The sequence below is a fragment of the Lepidochelys olivacea genome, assembly GCF_965140295.1.
Source record: "Lepidochelys olivacea isolate rLepOli2 genome assembly, chromosome: 1".
NCBI lineage: Eukaryota > Metazoa > Chordata > Testudines > Cheloniidae > Lepidochelys > Lepidochelys olivacea.
In genome coordinates this window covers 207,539,224-207,560,402 of record NC_140411.1, presented here as the reverse complement: position 1 = coordinate 207,560,402, position 21,179 = coordinate 207,539,224, and the positions used below count along the sequence as shown (strand labels likewise).

The following is a 21,179-nucleotide window of genomic DNA, read 5'->3' as shown; positions in this document are numbered from 1 at the left end:
CCCCCCCCCCTTTCCCCCCAAAAATGTATGTGCAGAGCTTGCATCCTTTACATCATTTATTCTCTCCGTTCACATTTGATAAGTCTTTAGGGTTGGTCTGGTTAAGTATGGAGTGCAAGAAATGTGGTGTACAAGCTTGTTAGTGTTGTAGTGTATTCTTCTAAATAAATAGCTGCAAGCCCTTAGCATTAAGGCAGGGAAGAATCCCTATGCATTGTTACCTGCTAGGAATCCATTCCCATTCCAGTTCAGCCCATGTAGTTTAGGCATTGATGCCTGCTCTGTAGTAAGTGCAAGATCCACCTTCTTATGCTTGAAACAGAGTCCTGTCTATGCTCCCAACTTTGAAACATGGTGCCCTGTTGTAACCCAGGTAACCGAAGCAAGGTTTGTGTCCATACAACGTAACTTTTAAACCATGCTACCACTTTAGTTCAAGTCCTGCCAGGGAGGGTGTAAACAAACGTAGTCTTCTGACTTAACATGATTCACACTACCCATGTGGGAAGTGCACTGCATTGGATGTACCAAAACATCTCCCAGAGAGAGAGAGAGTGGACAGGCTAAACCAATATGGAATGTAGTTTTAATAACACATACACAGGGCCGATTTACATTATAAGGGGAGATTGTTGTACTGTTTAGTCCTGCTAGATCTGTAAAAATCATTGTCCACACACAAGATTGTGCAAGTGTCGGTGGTATTGTTGAAATTGCACAACCTCCCGCGTCACTTTGAGCAGGGAGTTGGACTAAATGACCTCCTGAGGTCTCCTTCAACCCTAATCTTCTATGATCCTGTGATCGCTTCCATCCACAATTGTTTATGCATTTTTGTCGCCCTGAACTACCAGTGTTGTAACAGATCCTACCAGCTCAGTCCCACCGAGGCATCTGATATTCCTGTTACTATTGTGCTCTGTTAATCATTACTAGTGTGAAGTTTTGCAGTTGAACCAGCAGATAAGAAAATGATTTTCTGTCTCTGACACAGCTGCCATTTTGCCAGTGTCTTTTTTAGGCAGTAAAGAGCAGTCAGGTGTATTGTTCTATTTTGTTTTTTTAATCAAAACGTTTCATTTGAAACCTAACTGTGTCTCCACATAACTAGAAATCTTCGCACTATAACCTTTTGAGTGCTATGCCGGTCCAGTTCACTTTCAGACAGAATAGCTTGACTTGGAAAGGGGTGCAGTCTGAAATGTATGGGGGCTGAAAACTCTGAAGGGCTTGTCTATGTTGAGAAGAAATTGTTGCAGTGACAAAATTGCGTGAAAAGTTAGGTCCTCTCACTTGTCCTTGTGACTGTTTAGCAATGTTTGCACATGCAGCAAACAGGTCTTAAAACTGTAGTTTTACCAATGCATTTTGGGATTCCTGAAGTAACTAACCCATTGATATTGGGAATGGGGCTACTGGGCAATTTCTAAACACAAGACATTGCATTGGGATGGAGCTAGGAGGACAGGCTGAACTGATACATCTGTAATGTTTGAGTTCCTTTTCCTTGACGGGGATATACCTCTGTAAACTGCCCTGATTCTGCTAGAACTGAACTAAAAACATGGTCCCAGTGGTAGCAGCCAGTCCTTGTAAGATGTCTTGGACAATTGTGTGTGGACAGGAGATGCTGAAGTCTTTGAAATCTAAAGGCTTTCCAGGCAATGGCTTCTTACAGCCATATTTAGTTTGTTTATTTACAGAGTGTAGAGAGGGCTTCAGAGTCCTGAGCTGGGGATTTGATTCAGTTAGGCACCCTAAAGTTAAGGTTCTTTTTCATATCTTGGGCTGGAAATCTCCTGAGAGAGAAGGGAGGCAGACAGGCTGCAGATAATACAAATCCAGCCATTCCCTGCAGTATTTTGGCATGTCCAGTAGTGGGCAGAACCAGGAGGTGTGTTGCAGCTACACACAAATAAGAGAACACATATTTAATTAAGCTTTTAACCAAATCTTTAATTAAATTTCAAAAAATTGCCGTTTGTTTTGGGTCAGTTATTTTCTCTGAATTGATCCATCCCTCTCTAGTTGAAATACTGTGGTATTCACATCATCCTGAATTTAGATTCCTGGATACAATGGAGAGGGTGTGGGCCTCTTCTGCCTATTATCTCTACCCTCTAGAGTAGCTTCTGACATGTTTGCACTTCTAGTAGATTTTTCTGCCTGAACCACAGGTGGGAATATGCTTAGTGAGTGAAAGTGGCTATTCTGCCAGTGTGAGCTGAGTTCTTTAATGACTGGATGCCGGAAGAATCACAGGGGAATGGAAGCTGTGTTGACTCATTGTAGTTATACTAGGTCAGCCATACCTTTTAGACATTGGGAGTGTGGCTATAGACGCTTGGCTGCAATACATTTTAGCTGGGTGTGCTATCTCTAAAACTCTGCCATCAAGGGGTACTATGTCAAGCAAAATGAATGACATTTTTGCTGTGCTCTTGGTAGGGTAAGTGTCCATATTTCCCTTTCATTTCCCTGTTGGATTATATGCCAGTGGGTAACAGAAAAGTATATTTGTTTGCACTAGGAGCTGTAGAAAGAGCGAGACACACAGTGAGTTCTCTATACCAACTGAGTTAAGAAATTACTCGTGTGTGGGGGGAAAGAGTGGAGTAACTTCTTTGGGCATGGAGCGGCTAATAGCCGTGTGCTGATAGTTAGATGGTGTTGGTCTGGTTTCAGTTATTGCAGTGACTCATGTTTACTTACGGCCAGTCAGAATATCTGTGTATTTTGTGGAAGCACAGCCCAACACTGTACACTGGTGAGAGGTTAGTAAGTAGTTGAAATGAGCTTTCTCCAGCTTGGCTTCTCAGTCAATTACTTTTTCTTTTTACATTATTTGTTGAGAAACGGAAAAAAATCAAATGGACGCGTCAGCCCTTATAGGCTCTAAATTCAATGTACATGTTACAGAAAAGACATAGGCTCCTTAATCTGCGTAGTAGATAAAACCTAGTAGCTAGTGACAGTCATGTACAAAACCACCCTTTTGGGATGATTGGACTTGGTTTCAGGACAGATTTTTCTCTCTTTACAGAGTTTGTTAACTACTGTCTGCATGCACTTCTCTCCCAGGCGAGTTCTTGCAGTGCCAAGGGTTGTCTTTCTCCTCCTTCCTTGAGGTGACTGCCCCGTTGCTTTATCTGGATGTGGCTTCCTTTAGAGGCAATCTTTTCCACTTCTGAAGCAGCCATCGGGAGGCTCTCCTTCCTCTCTGCTCCATTGCCAGCTTCAGTGTAGTACTAGAGTGATCCCCTTCAGGGCAGCCTGCCATATTATCACTTGATGACCTAGTCTGCTCCACCCCATCACACTTAGCTGATAGTGTTACCACCAGTTGCCATTATAAGATGACTGTTACTCCGATACATATTGCATCTATTTTAAATTTGGGGCCTCAGCAACTTGACTGTTCTATCTTTCTTAAGTTATGTTTTTTTTTGAAAGAACAGTAGTAACTTTTGTGTTCCATTTAACTGACCTTAAAATCAAACCCCTCAGCTTTTCACTGTGTCTTCAAAGGAAGTATCAGCCCTTCTAGGCTGCTTGGCAGCATTTAAGGAGACTTAACTATGTCACTGGTGTTGGGCTTGTAGGTCCCTGACTAGTGGAGTTTAATGCAGTGTAGTTGTAGCTGTGTCGATCCCAGGGTATTAGAGGGACAAGGTGGGTGAGGTAATAGCTTTTATTGGACCATCTGTTGGCGAGAGAGAGACACAGACACTGTCCCATCTCAGCAGTATAGTGGCATCTCTCGAATGCTTGTCTCTCTCGCCAACAGAAGTTTGTTCAATAAAAGCTATTACCTCGCACACTTTGTGTCTCTAGTGGAGTTTGTGAGCCAAGGAACTGACTCCCCTGAGCTGTTGGCGAACCTGTAACAGTCAATGCCCAAAGAAGCACATTGTTGTCATCAGCCTTCTCCTTTAAGATGACTGAGTGGGTGTGTTCATGGAGGGAAAGGGTGATTCTCAGAATGAAGTCGTATTAACAGGCTGTTTCCAAGGACCAGGACTGGTTGGTGCTTTGCTTACTCCATGGTCATCTCCTTTCACAGGGAAATGATCACTTCTTGTAGCTGATACAGAGACGCTTTGCTCTGGAAATTCCCATGCTCGATATCACTGTGGCTTCCTCTTGCTCATGGACATACATGGAAGTGTAATGTGACCTTGTTTGTTAGGGCATGCATTTCATTGATGGTTACGTGTGCTGAGAAACCCAAGGAGTTAATCTGCATGCAGAGGTTCTGTGTGGACTATAAGCTAACTCTGTTTGTTCCACCTCCCCTCCAGAACTGTCAAGTAACTCATCTTTGGCTTCGATCCTCATCCCTGCTCATGCTCGGAATCAAGCAGCTGCTTCAACCCCTACAAATGCTACAGCAGCCTCAGGTGAGAACATGCGCCTGCCTGCCTGTCTCCCTTCTCTCTCAAACTACACTCCTTCCATTAAGAAGCTTGAGTAACAGACGCTGGGGTGGACGAGGAATAATTTAATTCCAACTCCATTTTAAACTCAGTCTTGTTAGATTAGCTGGCTGTGGGCACTTTGGCAATACTAAACTGAGTCCTAACCCAGCTCATTTTGATGACGCATCCTGGTGTCTGTGTCTCTTTCACTCAAATTTCTAGTGTGAAGAAGTGGAACAATGAGAATAAGCTCACCTTCGAAAGATCCTCCTGGTCAGTTAATTTCTGGAACCCACAGACACTCAGCGCTGATTTTGTTGAGCTCTAAACTTTAGCTAGTTTTAGAGATACCCAGAAAAAAGAGAAAAGATCAGCTCAGTAAATGTACCATCATCTGAAAGGTTTATTTCCAATCAAATTTTGACTGATTGTGGATAAACAAGATTTTCTCACTAATGCAAAATACATTAGCACTTCCAAAAAGGATTACCAAGGGATTCACTTTTAGTGTATTGATTTCTGCTGCACCTAAGCAGTTACAACTTCTTACTGTGGATGCCCTTATACCAGCTTCGGGCACCAAATAATGCTCTGGCTTTTTGCCCAACTGAGAGTGGTTCTCTTCTTTGTCTCTGTCTCTTGCTGTCAGAAACTTATAAAACCTCATTACTGGCTGGAGACACACCCTGGTATGTTGTGATCTTATATGAACTTACAAGTTGAGCAGTGTTAGAGCTTGGCTAAGAGGTCTCGAAGGAAAATTTGGGAGTGCAAGTATGATCAGGTATGATATAGTGTTGATGATTCAAGAGAGGGCACTCTTTTCTCTGAGTCAGTGCTGAGCCAATGCCTCAGTATGCTCTCGGCGGTTTTGTGTGGCTGAAGGTGTTGTCTTTCAGATGAGCCGTTAAGATGTGCACAGGGTACAAAAAGTATGATTGCTTAGAGGTGACGAGAAATTAAATAGTGTGAGTTCAAAAAAGCAGTGTCCTTGCTTTGCTTAGCACAGCTTTCGAAGAGCTCACATGGGGAAAAGCATTTCAGGTCAAGTCCTAAATCTGAACTGTACTAAAAAATGGCTAATTAGTGTCAGCATTTTAACCCTCCTGTTAGTAGCCACTATATTGCTGAGATGGGCCAGTGTCTTTGGTCCTCATGAGAATCTTTTGCAGCTACAGAGGAATTTTGATTTATAGTTCAATATTAGATAACTTTCAGTTACATTATCTTAGTCTTTTGCATACACAGCTATTTTGATGACCTTGGACCCAAACCTGTTTAGTCTTTATTCATACAAAATTCTTGTGCCAGGAGGAATTTAGCCTGAATTAAGATTTCAGGATTAGGCTCTGTTGGAAATTGTGTGAACCTGATTTGTTTTAGCTCTGGCAATAGAATTCACTGTCTAGATCAGAGGGTGTCTCAACAAATTTTTGGTGACCTCACAGTGTGACGGCCAACTCTTGCTCGTAGCCACTCCGACAGTATTTCCTAAAATACTTATTTAACTTCAGGAAAAACAAATATTTATATTTACATGTCCAAATCATTGTTGTTGATTGATTGTAGGGTTTTTTTGCAGTCTCAGTAATAAAAATAATGTACAGTTATATTTTGGTGCCCTTGCCTCCCCCAGGCCCCACTGCTTTCCTTCCATGGCCTCAGGCTTACCCCACTTCTTGCTTCTGAACCATAGCACCCAGTAAGGCCAGCCCTGCAGGCTCCGAGAGCCAGAGTCCCATAACTGGAGCCCACAGCCAGAGCCCTGCTACCATGGCGGGGGGGGCTGGCCTGAAACCCAAAGCTCTGAAGTTGGGGGTGGGGGAGCCTGCTGCCGGAGTCCTGTGGCTGCAGCCAGGTATGCAGGGCACTAAAGCCTGCTGCCGGAGTCCTGCGGCTGCAGCCAGGTATGGGGGGTACTAAAGACCATCCCTGAGCGCTGCAAGGAGGGGTCACTGCTTTGGCCCCTTCCCCATCTCTGCACAAGAAGCTGTTGTGGATGCAGGAAAAACCCCTGGTGGCCACATGTGGCCACAGTGGCCGCATTTGAGAAACACTGAGACCCTGAGCAGCAAAGTTCTTCTAATCATTAAACCAGTATCAGAGCAGCATGGGAATGGGTTTGTCATCTGATACAGGGCGCCCACACTGACAGTGACACTTTTCAGCAAAATGTTTGCTCTTGTAAATAAATTATTCAAAGCCACTCTTACAGTGGTGAGATGTTAGCTGATTGTAGATGTAGCAGGAGACTTCAAAAGGTTACACAAGTTAGTGTGGGTTAATTGCATGGTAATACAGTATGGCGTTTTGTCCCCCTCTAGTGGCTAGACCCATTATAGCATCTGTTTGAGTTTGAGTCTTCGTACCTTCAAGCCAGTGGACCTGATCAATTAGCTCAGGTAGTAGCTGCTCAGACTTCAAAATCCAGAGAGTCCAGGTGTAGTCCCCACAAACAACCCACCTTAGGGACTTGTTACATAATCACTGTCACTTCTGATGGTGCTGAAGTGTTATTGTTACATAGGGACATTAAATCTGTGTCTCTATAATGCAGTAGCTGAAAATTCAGGATACTGTGCTGATCAAAACTGGGATGGGGGAGCCAGTTTTTGTGTTATGATCAGCATGACAGAATACTGTCTACATCTTCCTGAATCCAGAGTAGGGTCATGGTTAAAAATAACCTCTAATTGGTCGTTTTTCCCAAGTCTTGCATGGTAATGCTGGTCAGGAGAGTTAGACTTTGTCTCGCCAAATTCTCTTAGCATGTAAACTGCACTCTATTTGGAATAATAGCACACCTTTATTTAGCATTTGTTACAATAGCACCTAGAAGTTCCAGTCACACCCATTGTGCTAGGTAGGTCCTGTATATAGACATAAGATGACACAGGCCCTGTGCAAATTGCCCTGACATCTATAGAATCATATACTGGGGAAGGGGGGGAGTGTGTATAAAAAAAGTGTGAGAACCGATGGGTTGAATTTCTGTTTTAAATGCAAAACTCAACTCAGCTTTAACTATGGAATCACAACCAGCATCTTGAATGCACACACTGTATGTGAGAGACATTATATGTGTAGTCACACCCAGCATTTGATTTTCACAGTGATTTACGCCACTGAGTATCTGGATCGACACCAATTTACTGCAGATGAGGATCTGGTCTGTAGTATGTGTCTGAATGTGTTTGCAGCCATCACACGTATGGTGGCAGTAGCTGTCTGTTGAAAGGCATTTATCATGCAACTTTGACAGCTTTATCTGAACTTCACCTGCTCAGCAGTCCCTCCCAGAACTTACTGTAACATCATCGCTTCAAACAGCTCCTGTTTAAAATGCTCAGAGAAAAAAAGCCTCTAAAATGACTGTTACCTGATTTCCTCAAAAATGTCTTTGGCCTATGGCTCAAGCTGGGCAATAGTTAGTCCTGGATGAGTGAATGTCACTTGCTTCTAGCCCAGTGAAATATTAGCCCTTGAAATGAGGGCAGTATGTGAAAGGGAATTATTGTGTGTAATTTTTAAGAGATTTCCAAATACATTGGTTATAAATTCCCTCTCCTTCAGATTCCTGTACAGGTGGGCTCATGGTACTGATGGGAGCTGGCTTTTCAGGAAGGTGGGTATGAAATTTTGCTCCAATACCGTTTGTAAACTTACTCAAACAGCCCTAAAATAGGATTTCTTTGACCCAGTGACATGTTTGAATACATGGTGGTTTGGGGCGGGATAAAAGTTGTACTCAGATTGAGTTTGGAATGTGCATTATGGGTGGGACAGAGCGGAACTGGAGTTGCCTGCCAGCGCAGGGCAGTTGCACAGGACCATGACAACACTCATCATAGAGTAATATTTAGCACAGAGATGTGCAGTTTCACCTTGAAAGCACTTGGAAAGCATTTAATTCTCATCACCCATGAGAGAGAGGCAGGTATTAGCCCAGTGTTTTAGACAAGGAAAATGAGGCTCAGAGAGGTCCACAGATTACACAGGGTGTGTCTGTGACTGAAATTTCTGGCTCCCAGTTTGGGCTTAGACCACTAGATCACAGTTCTCTATAGAGAGCAATAAAGTACAAGATGAACCTGGATTTCTAGGCTCAAAGAACATCTCTCTGATGAATTTTGCCTCACCCCACCCTTCCCCTTGAGTCCTAAATTGTCCTTTTAAGGCCCCCAAACTATTGGCAGGCTACCTCAGTGTGTCCTTTCATGTTAGCATTGCAGTATATCAGGAATGAAAATCCCTGTGGCCTTTGACCAGTTCTTAAATCAAGTAGCATCGGGGGGTTGTAGTACCCTGACTGCAGCTCCATCCTATCTAGCAGCCTTTCTGGTAGGCTTCTGAGGGACACTACATCCCTGACCAGAAAGCAGAGGCAATTCCGGAAGTAGGACTGGGAGAAGCAGCAGCAAAATGCTGCCTTAGGGAGCAATAGATCACCACCACTCTTGACAAGGCTGTGGAGACAATAACAAGGCCTAAGCCCAATACATGGTATGTTTCCATCAGGTGCAGAGCTGTCAGACTGATAATGAGGAGGCTTCTGGCTGAGAACAGTCTCACCCCAAGCACTGCTGAGCCTGCTGCAGTCATCTCCCCAACCTGGGGAGATTTAGCGGGAACCAGCAAATACCACAGTCACAAGTGCTTGTCACAGCGGCACAAACACTAATCAATTCCCCCCCCCCCCCCAAAAGGCTTTTTTTTTTTTTCTTTTCTTTTTTTTTGCTGGTTCTGTCAAAGGCACAGATTTCCTCATGTACTCTGCTTAACTGCTGACTCCCCAATGAAGGAGGGGGAATCTGAGTGTGCAGGGCCCCTTTCTGGGCTGGGTGCTTTCAGTGCAACATCGTAGTATGGAGGTACTGAAACTAGCCCATAGCTGCGCTTGTCCTGGTCCCAGCCTGCACTCTGTTGATGGGGCAGCACAGAACCTGCAGAAAAGCCAAGGTGGTGTCTTTCCTAGTGTTCATGATGTACAGCACTTAGGTATTTGCAGACATGTAACAAGCTGCCTGAGCAGTCTGATCCCAAATTGGAATGCCTTTGTATATATTGTTGTAGAAGAGCCGCAAGTATGAGAACCTAGGCTGTCTCCTTGCTTACGCCTCCCTCTAATGTGTACACAGAGCTGATCTCAGGCAAATGTTCTGCAGGAACTCAAGTTAGCAAACTGACCATGAAAGAAGCAGGTTTTACATACACTACTTGGAGGTAGATTTTTTCCCCATTCCTCTTTGTCAGTTTCATAATTACATCTTAACGCTTTTAGCCACGTTGTCTTCAGGGGCAATAAATCAAGAGTCATAGCACATTCCAACAAGTGGTATACAGAACACACAGTGACGCTGTCTGTTATATGTATTCTCGTACCCAATGGGACTGGGACTTCTCAGCTTGGAAAAGAGATGACTAAGGGGGGACATGATAGAGGTCTATAAAAACATGACTGGTGTGGAGATAGTGAATAAGGAAGTGTTATTTACTCCTCCTCACAACACAAGAACTAGTGGTCACCCAATGAAATTAAGAGGCAGCAGCTTTAAAACAAACAATAGGAAGTATTTCTTCACACAACATACAATCAACCTGTGGAACTCTTTGCCAGAGGATGTTTTGAAGGTCAAGACCAGAGGTGGACAAACTATGGCCCACTGGACCTCCTGCCCGGCCCCTGAGCTCCTGGCCCGGGAGGCTCGCCCCGGCCCCTCCCCTGCTGTTCACCCTCCCCCGCAGCCTCAGCCTGACCCGGTGCTCTGTGCTGTGCGGTGGCGTGGCTGTCTCTAGCCAGGCAGCACAGCTGCCTGTCCCGGTGCTCTGGGCGGTGCAGCTGTTGCGCTCCCAGCCACTGGTGCTCCAGGCAGCACGGTCAGGGGGCAGGGGAGTTGGATAGAGGGCAGGGGAGTTGGGGGTGGTGGTCAGGGAGTGGGGGTGTGGATAGAGGTCGGGGCAGTCAGAGGGCAGGGAACAGGGGGGTTGAATGGAGGCAGGGGTGCCGGGGGGCAGTCAGGGAGAAGGGGTTTGATGGGGGAGGGGTCCCAGGGGACAGTCAGGCATGAGAGGAGGGATTGGATGGGGTAACGAGGGGTCTGGGGGTGGATGGGGCAGGGGTCCCAGGGAGGCCAACAGGGAATGGGGGGGGGTTGGATGGGGCAGGGGTCCCGGGGTGGGGGGCCATCAGAGGGTGAGAAGCGGAGGGGGTCAGATAGGGGGCGGAGCCAGGCCATGCCTGGCTGTTTGGGGAGGCACAGCCTCCCCTAACTGGCTCTCCATACAATTTCGGAAACCCAATGTGACCCTCAGGCCAAAAAGTTTGCCTGCCCCTGGTCAAGACTGTAACAGGGTTCAAAAAAGAGCTAGATAAATTTATAGGGGATAGGCCCATCAATGACAATTAGCCAGGATGAGCAAAGATGCAACACCATGCTCTGAAGTGTCCCTCACCTCTGTTTGCCAGAAGCTGGGAGTGGGCTACAGGGGATGGATCACTCGATGATTACCTGTTCTGTTCATTCCCCCTGAAGCACCTGGCACTGGCCCCTGTCGGAAGACAGGATACTGGGCTAGATGGACCTTTGGTCTGACCCAGTAGGGCCATTCTTATGGTCAGTGTGATAGTGAGTTAGCTAGTTAGCGTGAACGGATAGCCATCAGAACAGCAGGGACTATATTTTAAATCCAAGGGCTGTCAATAATGCCAACATATTGGTAAAAAAAATTTTGGATTTCTATCTTAAGTACATTGGGGTGATTTTTACTGCATTTGAGGAACCATTCTGGGGTGGAGGGAAGCCAGAACTGGAAAATAACCTGTTACCCGAAATAGCTTCTCAGCTTAATGATCCCATCTTCTGATCCTGGTTATCACTTCTCAGATGTGGGTAGGTGGTCACCCTCTTTTTCCATTTGTCTCCTTTTCTCCTAGGTGACGATGTTCTTTTAGCCTTATCTCTCCTGGAGCATATTGTCTGACTCTTCCGTCATCCAGTGCTGTGCTTTTCTGGGCTGCCTTCCTTATTTATCAGTGTCCTTTTTCCAATGCGGTGCCCCCTACTTTGGTCACTATTAAGTATGGCTAGATAGAAGAGCTTCATCAACAAATGTGTGCAATGCACAGTACATCCATGTAATTACTGTTTTATTTTTTTATTGCAGCTGCATTGCATGATAAGCTCTTTACTGGTGTGGAGATGGTGTTGCCCCCCATTTTTCTCTGCACAGCCTCCGATTTTGTACTTGTGCTAGCCAATGCTTTCCTTCAACTGTATTGTTATATTTACCTACATTCAATCTCTTCCTTTTTTTAGTGAGCCTATTTCTCTCAAGATCTCCAGTTTATGTTCATCCTGTCTAACCTCAGCTGTGTTGTGATAGCTCCTTGTGTGAAACCATCTGCAACATTGATTAGTTTACAATTAATTTAATTCTTTTAGTTTGTTAGTGGGGAGGAGGGAATAAAAGGGAGAGTGCCCTGTGCTAACCCTCAGTTATTACCTTTCTCCAGCTTAGTATTCGTGATGATCATAAATTTCTTTTTCTTCACAGTCTGTGTCAGCCAATTTTGTATTATCCATACTCGCCAGACAACAGCTTAGTTTTCTGTGTGGGACTATACCAGATACATTTTCCTTTTCTACCAGAACTGTAATTGTGCATAAGATTTATCAGCTTTGTCTGTCCTCTCCAAAAACATGTGGTTAATTGGCCATCATGTTGTTCTTATATATAGGTTTCTGTGTTGTCACCTCTAATATTTTACCCAGTTAACAGCATCCTGGCTTTTGTTTTATCCTTTTTTAAATATTTGCTTTTTCCAGGCTTCTTACACCGCACCTATTCTCAAATGTTCACGAATGCACCAGCAAAACACAGAGATTCTCTCAGGAAGGACCTTTCGGTCACAGTCAAAGATCCTGCTTGCCAACAGATTTCTATTTTGTTATAAACTGAGATGATCTGTGCTGCTTCTTGTACAGTAAATGAAAGAATGCCATTGAAATGACTGAGTTTCCAAAGAAATAGGAAAAAGAAACAATCCTTTGCTGCACTTCCTTAGAAAGCATCTTGACACATGCCCACCATACCCTGTAGAGTCTCTTTCCAGTGAACACTGTTGTCCGAGATAGGGAAGAGAGAGAGCGTGTTTCAGGTTATTCACCGCCAGGCACTGATCCTCCAACAGTGCAGTATGATTGTGTAAGCCTCATTATTGGCTTCAGCCTTGACATTAATCTGCTTCAGCAGTTAGGAAGGTGGCAAGTCTATCTTGTGTTGAGCAACCCCAAAGTAAAGCAGGGTGGATAAAAATCAATGATTTAAAAAAAAAATGTAAAGATTGATTTTTTATTTAAATTAGATTTTTTTTTTTTTGATAAAATGCTTTTTGAGGAAAAATCTATCTGAAGATAGTTTTAATTAAGATACATTATAGCTCAAAGATATCTCATCATGGAATAGGGATTATAAATTCTAATTCTATTAGTATGAGATTATATATTCATGTAGTGTTTAAGAAAAGTTTTGTAAATGAGTTCCAATAGTTCATGGATTAGGGACCCAATCTTATGGAGTTCCAGGGGCTTCTGTATAGATTATTTAGGTTAATCTTTCTATCTACCCAATGGGACTAGGTGCTCAGTCTAGAAGATACGATCAGAGATGCTTAGTTTTGAAGTTCTCAGACTGTGGATTTGTGTCTCCAGAGGTAACATGCTTGTTAACAGCAAAAATGTTTTTAAATAAATGTTTTTAAATGTATTTTAAATAAATAAATTATAAAGAGAGGTGAGAAATAACAGACCTCAACCCTATTGTCTCTCCGCAAATTTGTGTACACAGTCAATTCCTTACCAATCTCTAAAAGTGCAAAGTTTCAAAAAGTTCAATGAATAGAAGATTGTTGGGGGTGGAATAGATCTGAACAAGGAGAAGAAGTCTGGAGATAAATGTGAGAAGCGAGGGACATATGCTTGTTTTGTTAAAATATATGCTTGCTGTTGAAGAAAAAAATCCAGAATACTTAACGTTGTTGTTTTAGTTAAATAAAACAATTTAAATGTCTGTCTGGTGATGATCTCCTTCTAATACAGCATGGCAAGAAAATCCTCCAAATATTAATGATTAACCTGTTGAATTGGAGATAGTTCACCTCCCAGTGATACATAAATATCTGCTTCATTTACCTTTGGTAAATGAAATAACCAAACAATCATTCATTTTCTGATATAGCTGTAAAACTAATCTGAAAAGTTTTCAAAATAAATCACAGTTTAAAAATGTATAGCATATACCTTATAAAATGAAACCTACATCTATCTCTAAGTTGTGAAGAATATGTATTAAGGCTATAACAACCAACAAGAATGCACTTTTATGTAGAAAACCATGATTAAATCGAGTCTTCCTGACTAGTGATTTAAATCAAATGCACCCTGAAATAAAGCAATAGACCTGAAAGACATGTATTGCGGGAACAAGTGCATGAATTACACGTTAATACACAAGCTGTTTCTACCAGAGACTGTGGTCGGTTGCTTTCATTGTCTTGGCTCATTCACACATTTAACAGATGGCTTCACTACATGATGGACACAATATAAAGCCTGAGCACCAATGGGAAAGCTTGTGGTAGCCACACATACTTTGGGAATGCGAGTGTGCTTTGCCATGCCAGTAAAGTTATTGAATTCTAACATGACTGTGAGCGTTGCAGCAAGTTTTCCCACTGGGCCACCTCTGGCCTACAGCTATGCACACTTGCAGTGTAAAGTGCAAGATAGTGCTGGTACCCTGGTGACTTCAACCTTTGAAAAAGGCTTTTCTGCAGCTCCATTTGAGTCAGTAATGTGCTTCTTGCAGATCATGCCCCATTGAATCACTCCCTCCTCAGCCATGATTGCGTTCAGGAGAACATCTTAACCCCACAGCATGGCACAGTGAAGCAGACTACATGGGTTCGAAGCTGGTGGGGGCTGTAGGGCTGTGTGCGCCAAAAGGGTCAAATCCATTGATTGAGGTGACTGTTGCTTGGAAGTAACACTGCTTTTTGCTCTCCCCTTTCTGTCATTGGCAGATGTTAATGCAGGAGAGCGAGGTCAGACCAATAACGCAGCTTCAGCATCCGCCTCCAACTCCACCTGAAGTGGTCCCACGCAAGCCAGCTGCACAGGAAAAATCACCAGTAATTTGAGTCTTGCTCAGCAACACTGGTCACATTTGGAAAGAAAATTAAAAGAGGAAAAAAACAAAACGAAACAAACCCTGTTCATTTTAGTGTTCAATTTTTTTATTATTATTGTTGTTCTTATTTAACCTTGTAAAATATCTATAAATACAAACCAGTTTCATTGTATTCTCACTCTGCGGGGTCTCCAGGGCAGGGGAATAGGTGGGGGGGAGAAGGGAAAGTGGAGCAATAGAACACACCAATGTCTCTTCCCTTGACAATCTCTTCGCATGGAAAGTTTGCTGTTGTGTACTTCAGAACAAGGACTCTTGCCTCATGCCCCCTCCCACAACAGAAAGAACGTCATTCTCTGCTGACGTTGGGTTTTTTTTTTTTTTTAATAACCTCTTTTTTTATTTTCCTTTGAAGTGAAGTTTCAGACTTTGGTGTAGTGCACAGCTTGAATTTGGTCGGGAGCTTAGCCAGGATCATTCAACAGAGCTCAGTGTTTCTCGTAAGTGAATCCATATCGAGGCTATCTGAAGAACTGCCTTTGGCATGGTCTGGGGGATGGGGAGGTGATAAGCTAATATGTAGGGCGGGGGGTGCTTACTGTATGTCTAAACTTGGAACTGCTAGTGGAAGACTTACTTTAAAAATTAGCGCTAGCAAGGGAGAAACCTGCAGCTTCAATATGGAAAAAAAGCCTATCAAGTGGGATATATATGGATATATATTTATAATATATACACACACGCATGTCAAACACACCTGGTTAGCTTTATTGAAGCAGCTTGTTTGCCTAGTCTGAGCTCCTCCACCAAGTCTTGGACTTCTGTTTTGAAGAGAGCCATGTAGTGCAAGAGAAGGGCCAGTCAGCTCTAATCTCCAGCAGAGAGAAGATGATGAATGGAATCCCGCAGGAGGAGGGGGCAGGCGGAGTTTTGGGGCCTTTTGGAAAGTGGCCACTGTGAAAGAATTTTTCAGTTTTTTGCTCTGAACGGGATGCCCTTTCCCAAGATGCACACAGGAAAAGGACACCAGGGTTTATAATGTGAACTGTAACAATCTACTGGTTTATTTGTAATATTTTTTACTGCAGTTTGAGCTTGCAGATTGCCACGCTCTATAGATCTCATTTTAAATCCACAGCTAGAATCTGTATTTAATTTCATCATTTTAACCTCCTGCTTTTTTAATCTTTATTTATTGATGCATGTCAGAGTTGCCATTATGTTTTTACATGGGTAGAATATTAATAAAATACACATCAAATGATATCAACAGTAACTTGTACCTGCTGACTTGAGGGGAAGCTGACGACATAAGTGTGTGTATATAATATAAATAGATACAGTACTGCTTTTTGAGTTTTATTTTGTCTACAGTCTTTAAATGGTCTGATTGAAGCATAAGATGAATGTTTGTTTCCAGTCTGAGTTTAAGGGTTTTTTTTCCTGTAGTGGTGAATGGTGTTAGAATCAAAGTCTCCATTTCTGAAGTTAAAGCAATATTCCTTGGGAAGAGTCAGTTGAGCAGCAGGAAGAGTTGCAGCTGCAATGCAGAAATAGACTTTTGAGGCCTGGTCTGTCTCATCGTTGAGGCTGATGTCCCTGTGGGCCTTACACACGTTCAGAGAAACCTTAGTCGCCTGGTGCTTATGGGCTGTTACTTGACCTGTGGATCTTTAAGGCACAATAAATTGTTTCTTACATTTACAGACTTTTATGTGTGGCCCAGGAGTAGCCAGCAGTAGCGGCTAACTAAACGCAGTCACTGCAGGGTGGCAGGAGGTTTGTTTATGAACTCAGTACATTTCCTGTCCATGTGCTTCATGTTTGCCCGTTTGTGAGATTTTTTTGAAGGAATGTTTCTTAGCAGCCGTAGAGGTCCCTCTGTCCTGTCTGCTAAACAACGGCTGTCTGGGAGGGGAGTTGTTTGCACAGATGAGTGGATACCTGGAAAGAGAATGGCTAATCCACCTTAGTTATGTCCCTCATTATTTAGTGAAACTGTGGGCAACAGAAAAGATTTTTAAGCAGCTCTAGGCTGATTACAGCTGAAGAGAAGGGAAACCATGTTTTTTAATTGAACAAAAACACCCCCTGCACTTGTAATAAATAACTGAAGCCTGAAAGGAGTGTTAATGCAAGCAATGAGCCAGTGAGTGCCATGAATGATGGACTAGAGCCTGACATGATCAAATGTCCGGAGAGATTTTAGAAGACTTGAAAAGCTGGGGACAGTAGCAGTGACTGGATCTGCTGTATAGACAAGACAGCTGGAAGGCTGGGCAAAGACATTTACTCTGGACTTGGGGACAGTAAATTACCAAGTTGATAAAAATCGCTGCTTGTTTCAGGTGGTTGGTAGAGGAGAAGAGTAAAGAGCTTTTCTCTCATTCTTTTAGTTCTACTTCACGATGGTGCAAGTGTGTGTCTGTGTAGGCTGGCGTCTCTGACTTTTTTTCAAGGATCATGGCAGGATCACAAATGGTTTTTATACATGTTCGATCCAGGCCTTCGAATCACTTTTTTTTTTTTTTTTTTTTTTTTTTTTTTTTGTAAATAAGGGTATGGGGGGAGCTCCTCACCAAATTCAAGCTTGTACATTATTTTTGATTGTTTTTAAATTTTGAGTTTTATTGTTTTGTATGTAAATATGTGGACCCAGGAACTGTTATTAATGAGCAAAAAGTTACCGTTCAGGGCAGTGATTCTGTTTAATAATCAGACAAAATGTAGACGAGCTTTTTAAAGCCATATAGTTTTAACTCTGTACAGTAGGTACCGGCCTGTATTATTGTAACAATAACTCTAGCGATGTATAGTGTATCTATATAGTTTGGAGTGCCTTCGCTTCCATGATTTTTTTAATTTTATTTCCCTTTTTTTGTCCTTTTTAACAGCTGTAGCCCAGACAAAATGGCATCTTTGCTCCCCTGCTTTCTCACCCTTTGGAGTGCTTGTAAGGTTTCAGTGATACCATGGTCCGTAGTGGAACGAAAGGAAATTGTGTTTGTGAATCATTTCATTCAAGCCATGGCTTTGCTCTGGATGTTCTAAAGTTGCCCACGCCACTGCCCCCCAATAGCAATGACTGGTTTCATTTGACACCTGCCCACTTGGCACCTAGTAGCTAGATTAGACTTTGCATGTCTCTCCCTATTCCTTCTGTCCAGAGGTCTTGTGGAGCCTTTGGTTTTTTATCTCTCCCTTCACTGTGTTAAAGAGAGAGCAAATTGGGCTTTTACAAACAGAAAAGATATTTAAAAATCCCCCTAGTATTCTACACTGAGAGCCAGACAGCCTGCAGGATAGCTGCGGTGCTCTGGGGCCATTACTGTAGGACACTATAGCATCTTTGTATTAAGGGAATTTCCTGTTCCTGTTTCTGCTGTTCCCCAGCCCCTCCCCTGCCAGTTTGTTTTCTTAAGACAATAACTTTAATGTTATTCTTGATTTCTTGTGCCCAGCACGAAGGCCTTGTTTTTAAAATTAGTTCACTTGTGTTTTCTACCTTGTTAGTATTCCACATAAGATTGTCTTGAATGGGAAAACACTTAACTCTTTACCAAACCAAAGGTTGCTGGTTTTTTTGTTTGTTTTGGTTTTTTGTTTGTTTTGGTTTTTGTTTTTATCCATCTCGTGTCCATTCCAGTGAGGCAGAGGCTGCACTTTCTTTCTGGTGACAGGAAGGTCAGTGATGTCAATTTGTTTTTGACAGTCCACTCGGAATTGTTACTAGCTTGCTTTTTTTTTTTTTTTTTTTTTTTTAATTTTATTTTTGGCTTGTTTTTAATGAAGTATGGTCTTGATCTGTCATTTTGTCTACTCTGCAATTGCATATGTTTCTGAGATGGAATGAATTACATTCTCTGTGTCCCCTGGTGGACGTCAATCAAGACACTGGTATTTTAATTTCAAACTTAGCTACCTTTTTAAGGAAAAAAATTAATGATGGTCGTTTACCTATAAATTTAAAAAACAAAAAACAAAAAAAAAATGGCTGATCCAAGATCCCAGTTCACTTTTCTAGTTGTTTTAAACCAAGTTTTATCTCAGTAACGGCAGATGCCTGCAGTTCGCAACGAGAGATCATTTTACATTTTTCCAGACTTGTTATGCTTAAAAAAAAAAACAATTACCAGTAAACTTTTCTCTATTAGAAATCTCAGCTACTGAAGGTTAAAAAAAAAAAAAAAAAAAACTACACAAGCTATAAAAGCACAGTGGAGTATTCGACCCAGGATCTACTTTTCTGAGACTATAAAAAGGCATCTTTGGGGTTCCCATTATTTCCACAGGGGTTTTAGTCAGTTTTTGTTCATGGAATTTGTTTCATTTTGCAACACTGCAATAACAGCAAAACAACAGAAAAGTAAAACTAAAAAAACAGTACCTAGGGGGTTAGCTTGAGAAAAGTAGCGTCCTTGTGGTGTTCTTCCTCAATTTTATATATATATATATTTATATATATAAATTTGCTTGCCTGTAAAAATTTGCGTTCATTAATGTGTTGCTGACGGATCACTTGGGCCTGTACACACACAAATTAGCCTGACCGCTTCCATCTTAAAAACAGAAATCTACAAAAAATAAATATATATATTAAGGACTGTGGGTTGTATACAAACTATTGCATACACTTGTGCAAATCTGTCTTGATTTAAAGGAAAAGCAAAACCTGTATAACTATTACTACTTGAATGCCTCTGTGACTGAATTTTTTTTCATTTTAAATATAAACTTTTTTTGTGGAAAGTATGCTTAATGTTTTATTATTTCCCCAGCCCCTCCGACCCCCTTGTAAATACATTTTGTTCTGTGTGACTCGGTTCGGAAATAGTTAACTGGTACTGTAATTTGCATTAAATAAAAAGTAGGTTAGCCTGGAAATTAAATTTAAAAATGCAAAGTGTGTGGTCTTTATTTCAAAACCCTGGTTTTTCTCTCCTCCTCTTCCTGCTCCACCCCATTCCTGACCCCACACCTCTTTCCACCCCCACCCCCCCAAAATAGGTGGACATGACTCTTTGTAATAATTAAAATTAAAATAAGCATGTTTTCTTAAATGATCTGTGTTATTCCATGATACTTTCCCAAGAGATGCCAGCTTCTGTCTATGATTCCGTTTGGTTTGATGGAGCGAGGAACCCCGTGGCAGTACAGCTAAAAAAAACAAACAAAAAACGTTACCCTCCACCTATAGGGGCAAGCTAAGAACCTGTGTAAATTGCTGGCTTTGAATACCGCACTCATCTTTTTTTTTATTTGATCCCATTAGTAATGTTATTTGGTGGTGATCTGTAAAGTTTGTCAAGACCACATCCAGTGGGGCTGTTCCTCCAACAAATCAGCACGTTGCTATCTCTGAGTTGGGTTTTCCAGTACTGGATAATGTATGTATTAAACATGACTTGTCTATTAGCGCAACAACAAAAATCCTTTTTGGGCTGGCTGACCTGGCCACATCCGTTCTGTCGCTATCCTAAAGTCTAGATGCAAGGTCATGTGACTGCTGCTTCAATAAAAACAAATTTATATTGCAAAGAGGCTCCTCTTGGTTTATTCCTAGAGTCACACATCACATTCAGAGCTGTCTGAACAGTAACTCTCAAATATGCACAAACCAAGGTTGTCCCAGTCTTACATTTCTGTAGCGCCTTTCCTCCCTGAGAATCCCAGTCCATGTTACGAATCTACACCAGGGCTTGTTTAATTCACTGCTGGCATACAGATACCTATGGGGTACCTATGGCATACAGATACCTAACAGCTCCCAGTAACATGACACAGAGGGTTAGGAGAGGAGCTGTGGGAACATCCAACTGAAATTCTCAGGAGAAGTTGGTTAAGTAGAACATCGTTCCCCAGGTTCTGGAATGTGGCCAGAGCCCTGCAGCAAATGTCCCTCCCACGGGTGATCTTTAGTGACCACAAATGGGATTTATGGCTCCTACAGCCTAACACCCCTTCAACACTATCCTGACTCTGTAGAGTACTGTATATTACCTCCTGAATTGCCAAGACCTGTTTAAGGCTTATGGGTTTGTTTTTTCCCCAAAAATCTGGAAAAGCAAGTGTGTGTATTTCCTGGTTATTTCTGGGTCGCAAAAGGGCTGATGGGATGTATGAAATTAGCATCTACCCTGTTGAGATTTTTTTCTGTTTAAATCAATATCATTAAGCCCATGACCTGACTGAACCCAAACCCACAGTTCCCCTCCTGGAGGCTGTGCAGGTGGCATGGTTTCAGGTGGAGTTTGTTAATTCCATCTTGCCTTTGTACTTCCTTTCACTCCTCCGTGGCCTGCAACCTAGTTTCACCCCCCAAACTAATCAAGGTTTCTCACTGCCTGCCTGAGCTGCCCTGCTTCTCATTCTCTGCTGCTGCCTAGTACTGAATCCTGAAGCCCTTGGGACAGTTATGATCCATTTCTGAGCTGTTAGTATCCTTGATCCTCCAGCCTTTAATGAATACTGCATAATGCTCAGCCCTAACCTCCTGCCCTTTGTCACAGCTCACTCGGTTGCCCTAGCCCATTCTCTCAGCTCTGTTGGCAGTAAATTGGAGCAGCCAATTTC

The 21,179-nt window shown here is 42.6% G+C and overlaps 1 protein-coding gene across 5 annotated transcripts in view; it reads left to right on the top strand.

The window, feature by feature from the left end:
* Positions 1-20,144, top strand: part of GSK3B (glycogen synthase kinase 3 beta) — a 268,723-nt gene extending 248,579 nt beyond the window's left edge. For 2 of the 5 annotated variants that reach the window (XM_084635605.1, XM_084635607.1), the window contains 2 exons: positions 4,302-4,400; positions 14,500-20,144. In XM_084635605.1, the coding sequence (XP_084491731.1) occupies positions 4,302-4,400; positions 14,500-14,567 (167 nt within the window). In that variant the 3' untranslated portion in view covers positions 14,568-20,144. Of the gene's footprint in view, positions 1-4,301; positions 4,401-7,991; positions 8,044-14,499 lie in introns of all 5 variants that reach the window. The other 3 variants (XM_084635608.1, XM_084635609.1, XM_084635606.1) reach the window with 2 other exon arrangements.
* Positions 20,145-21,179: the final 1,035 nt, after the last annotated feature.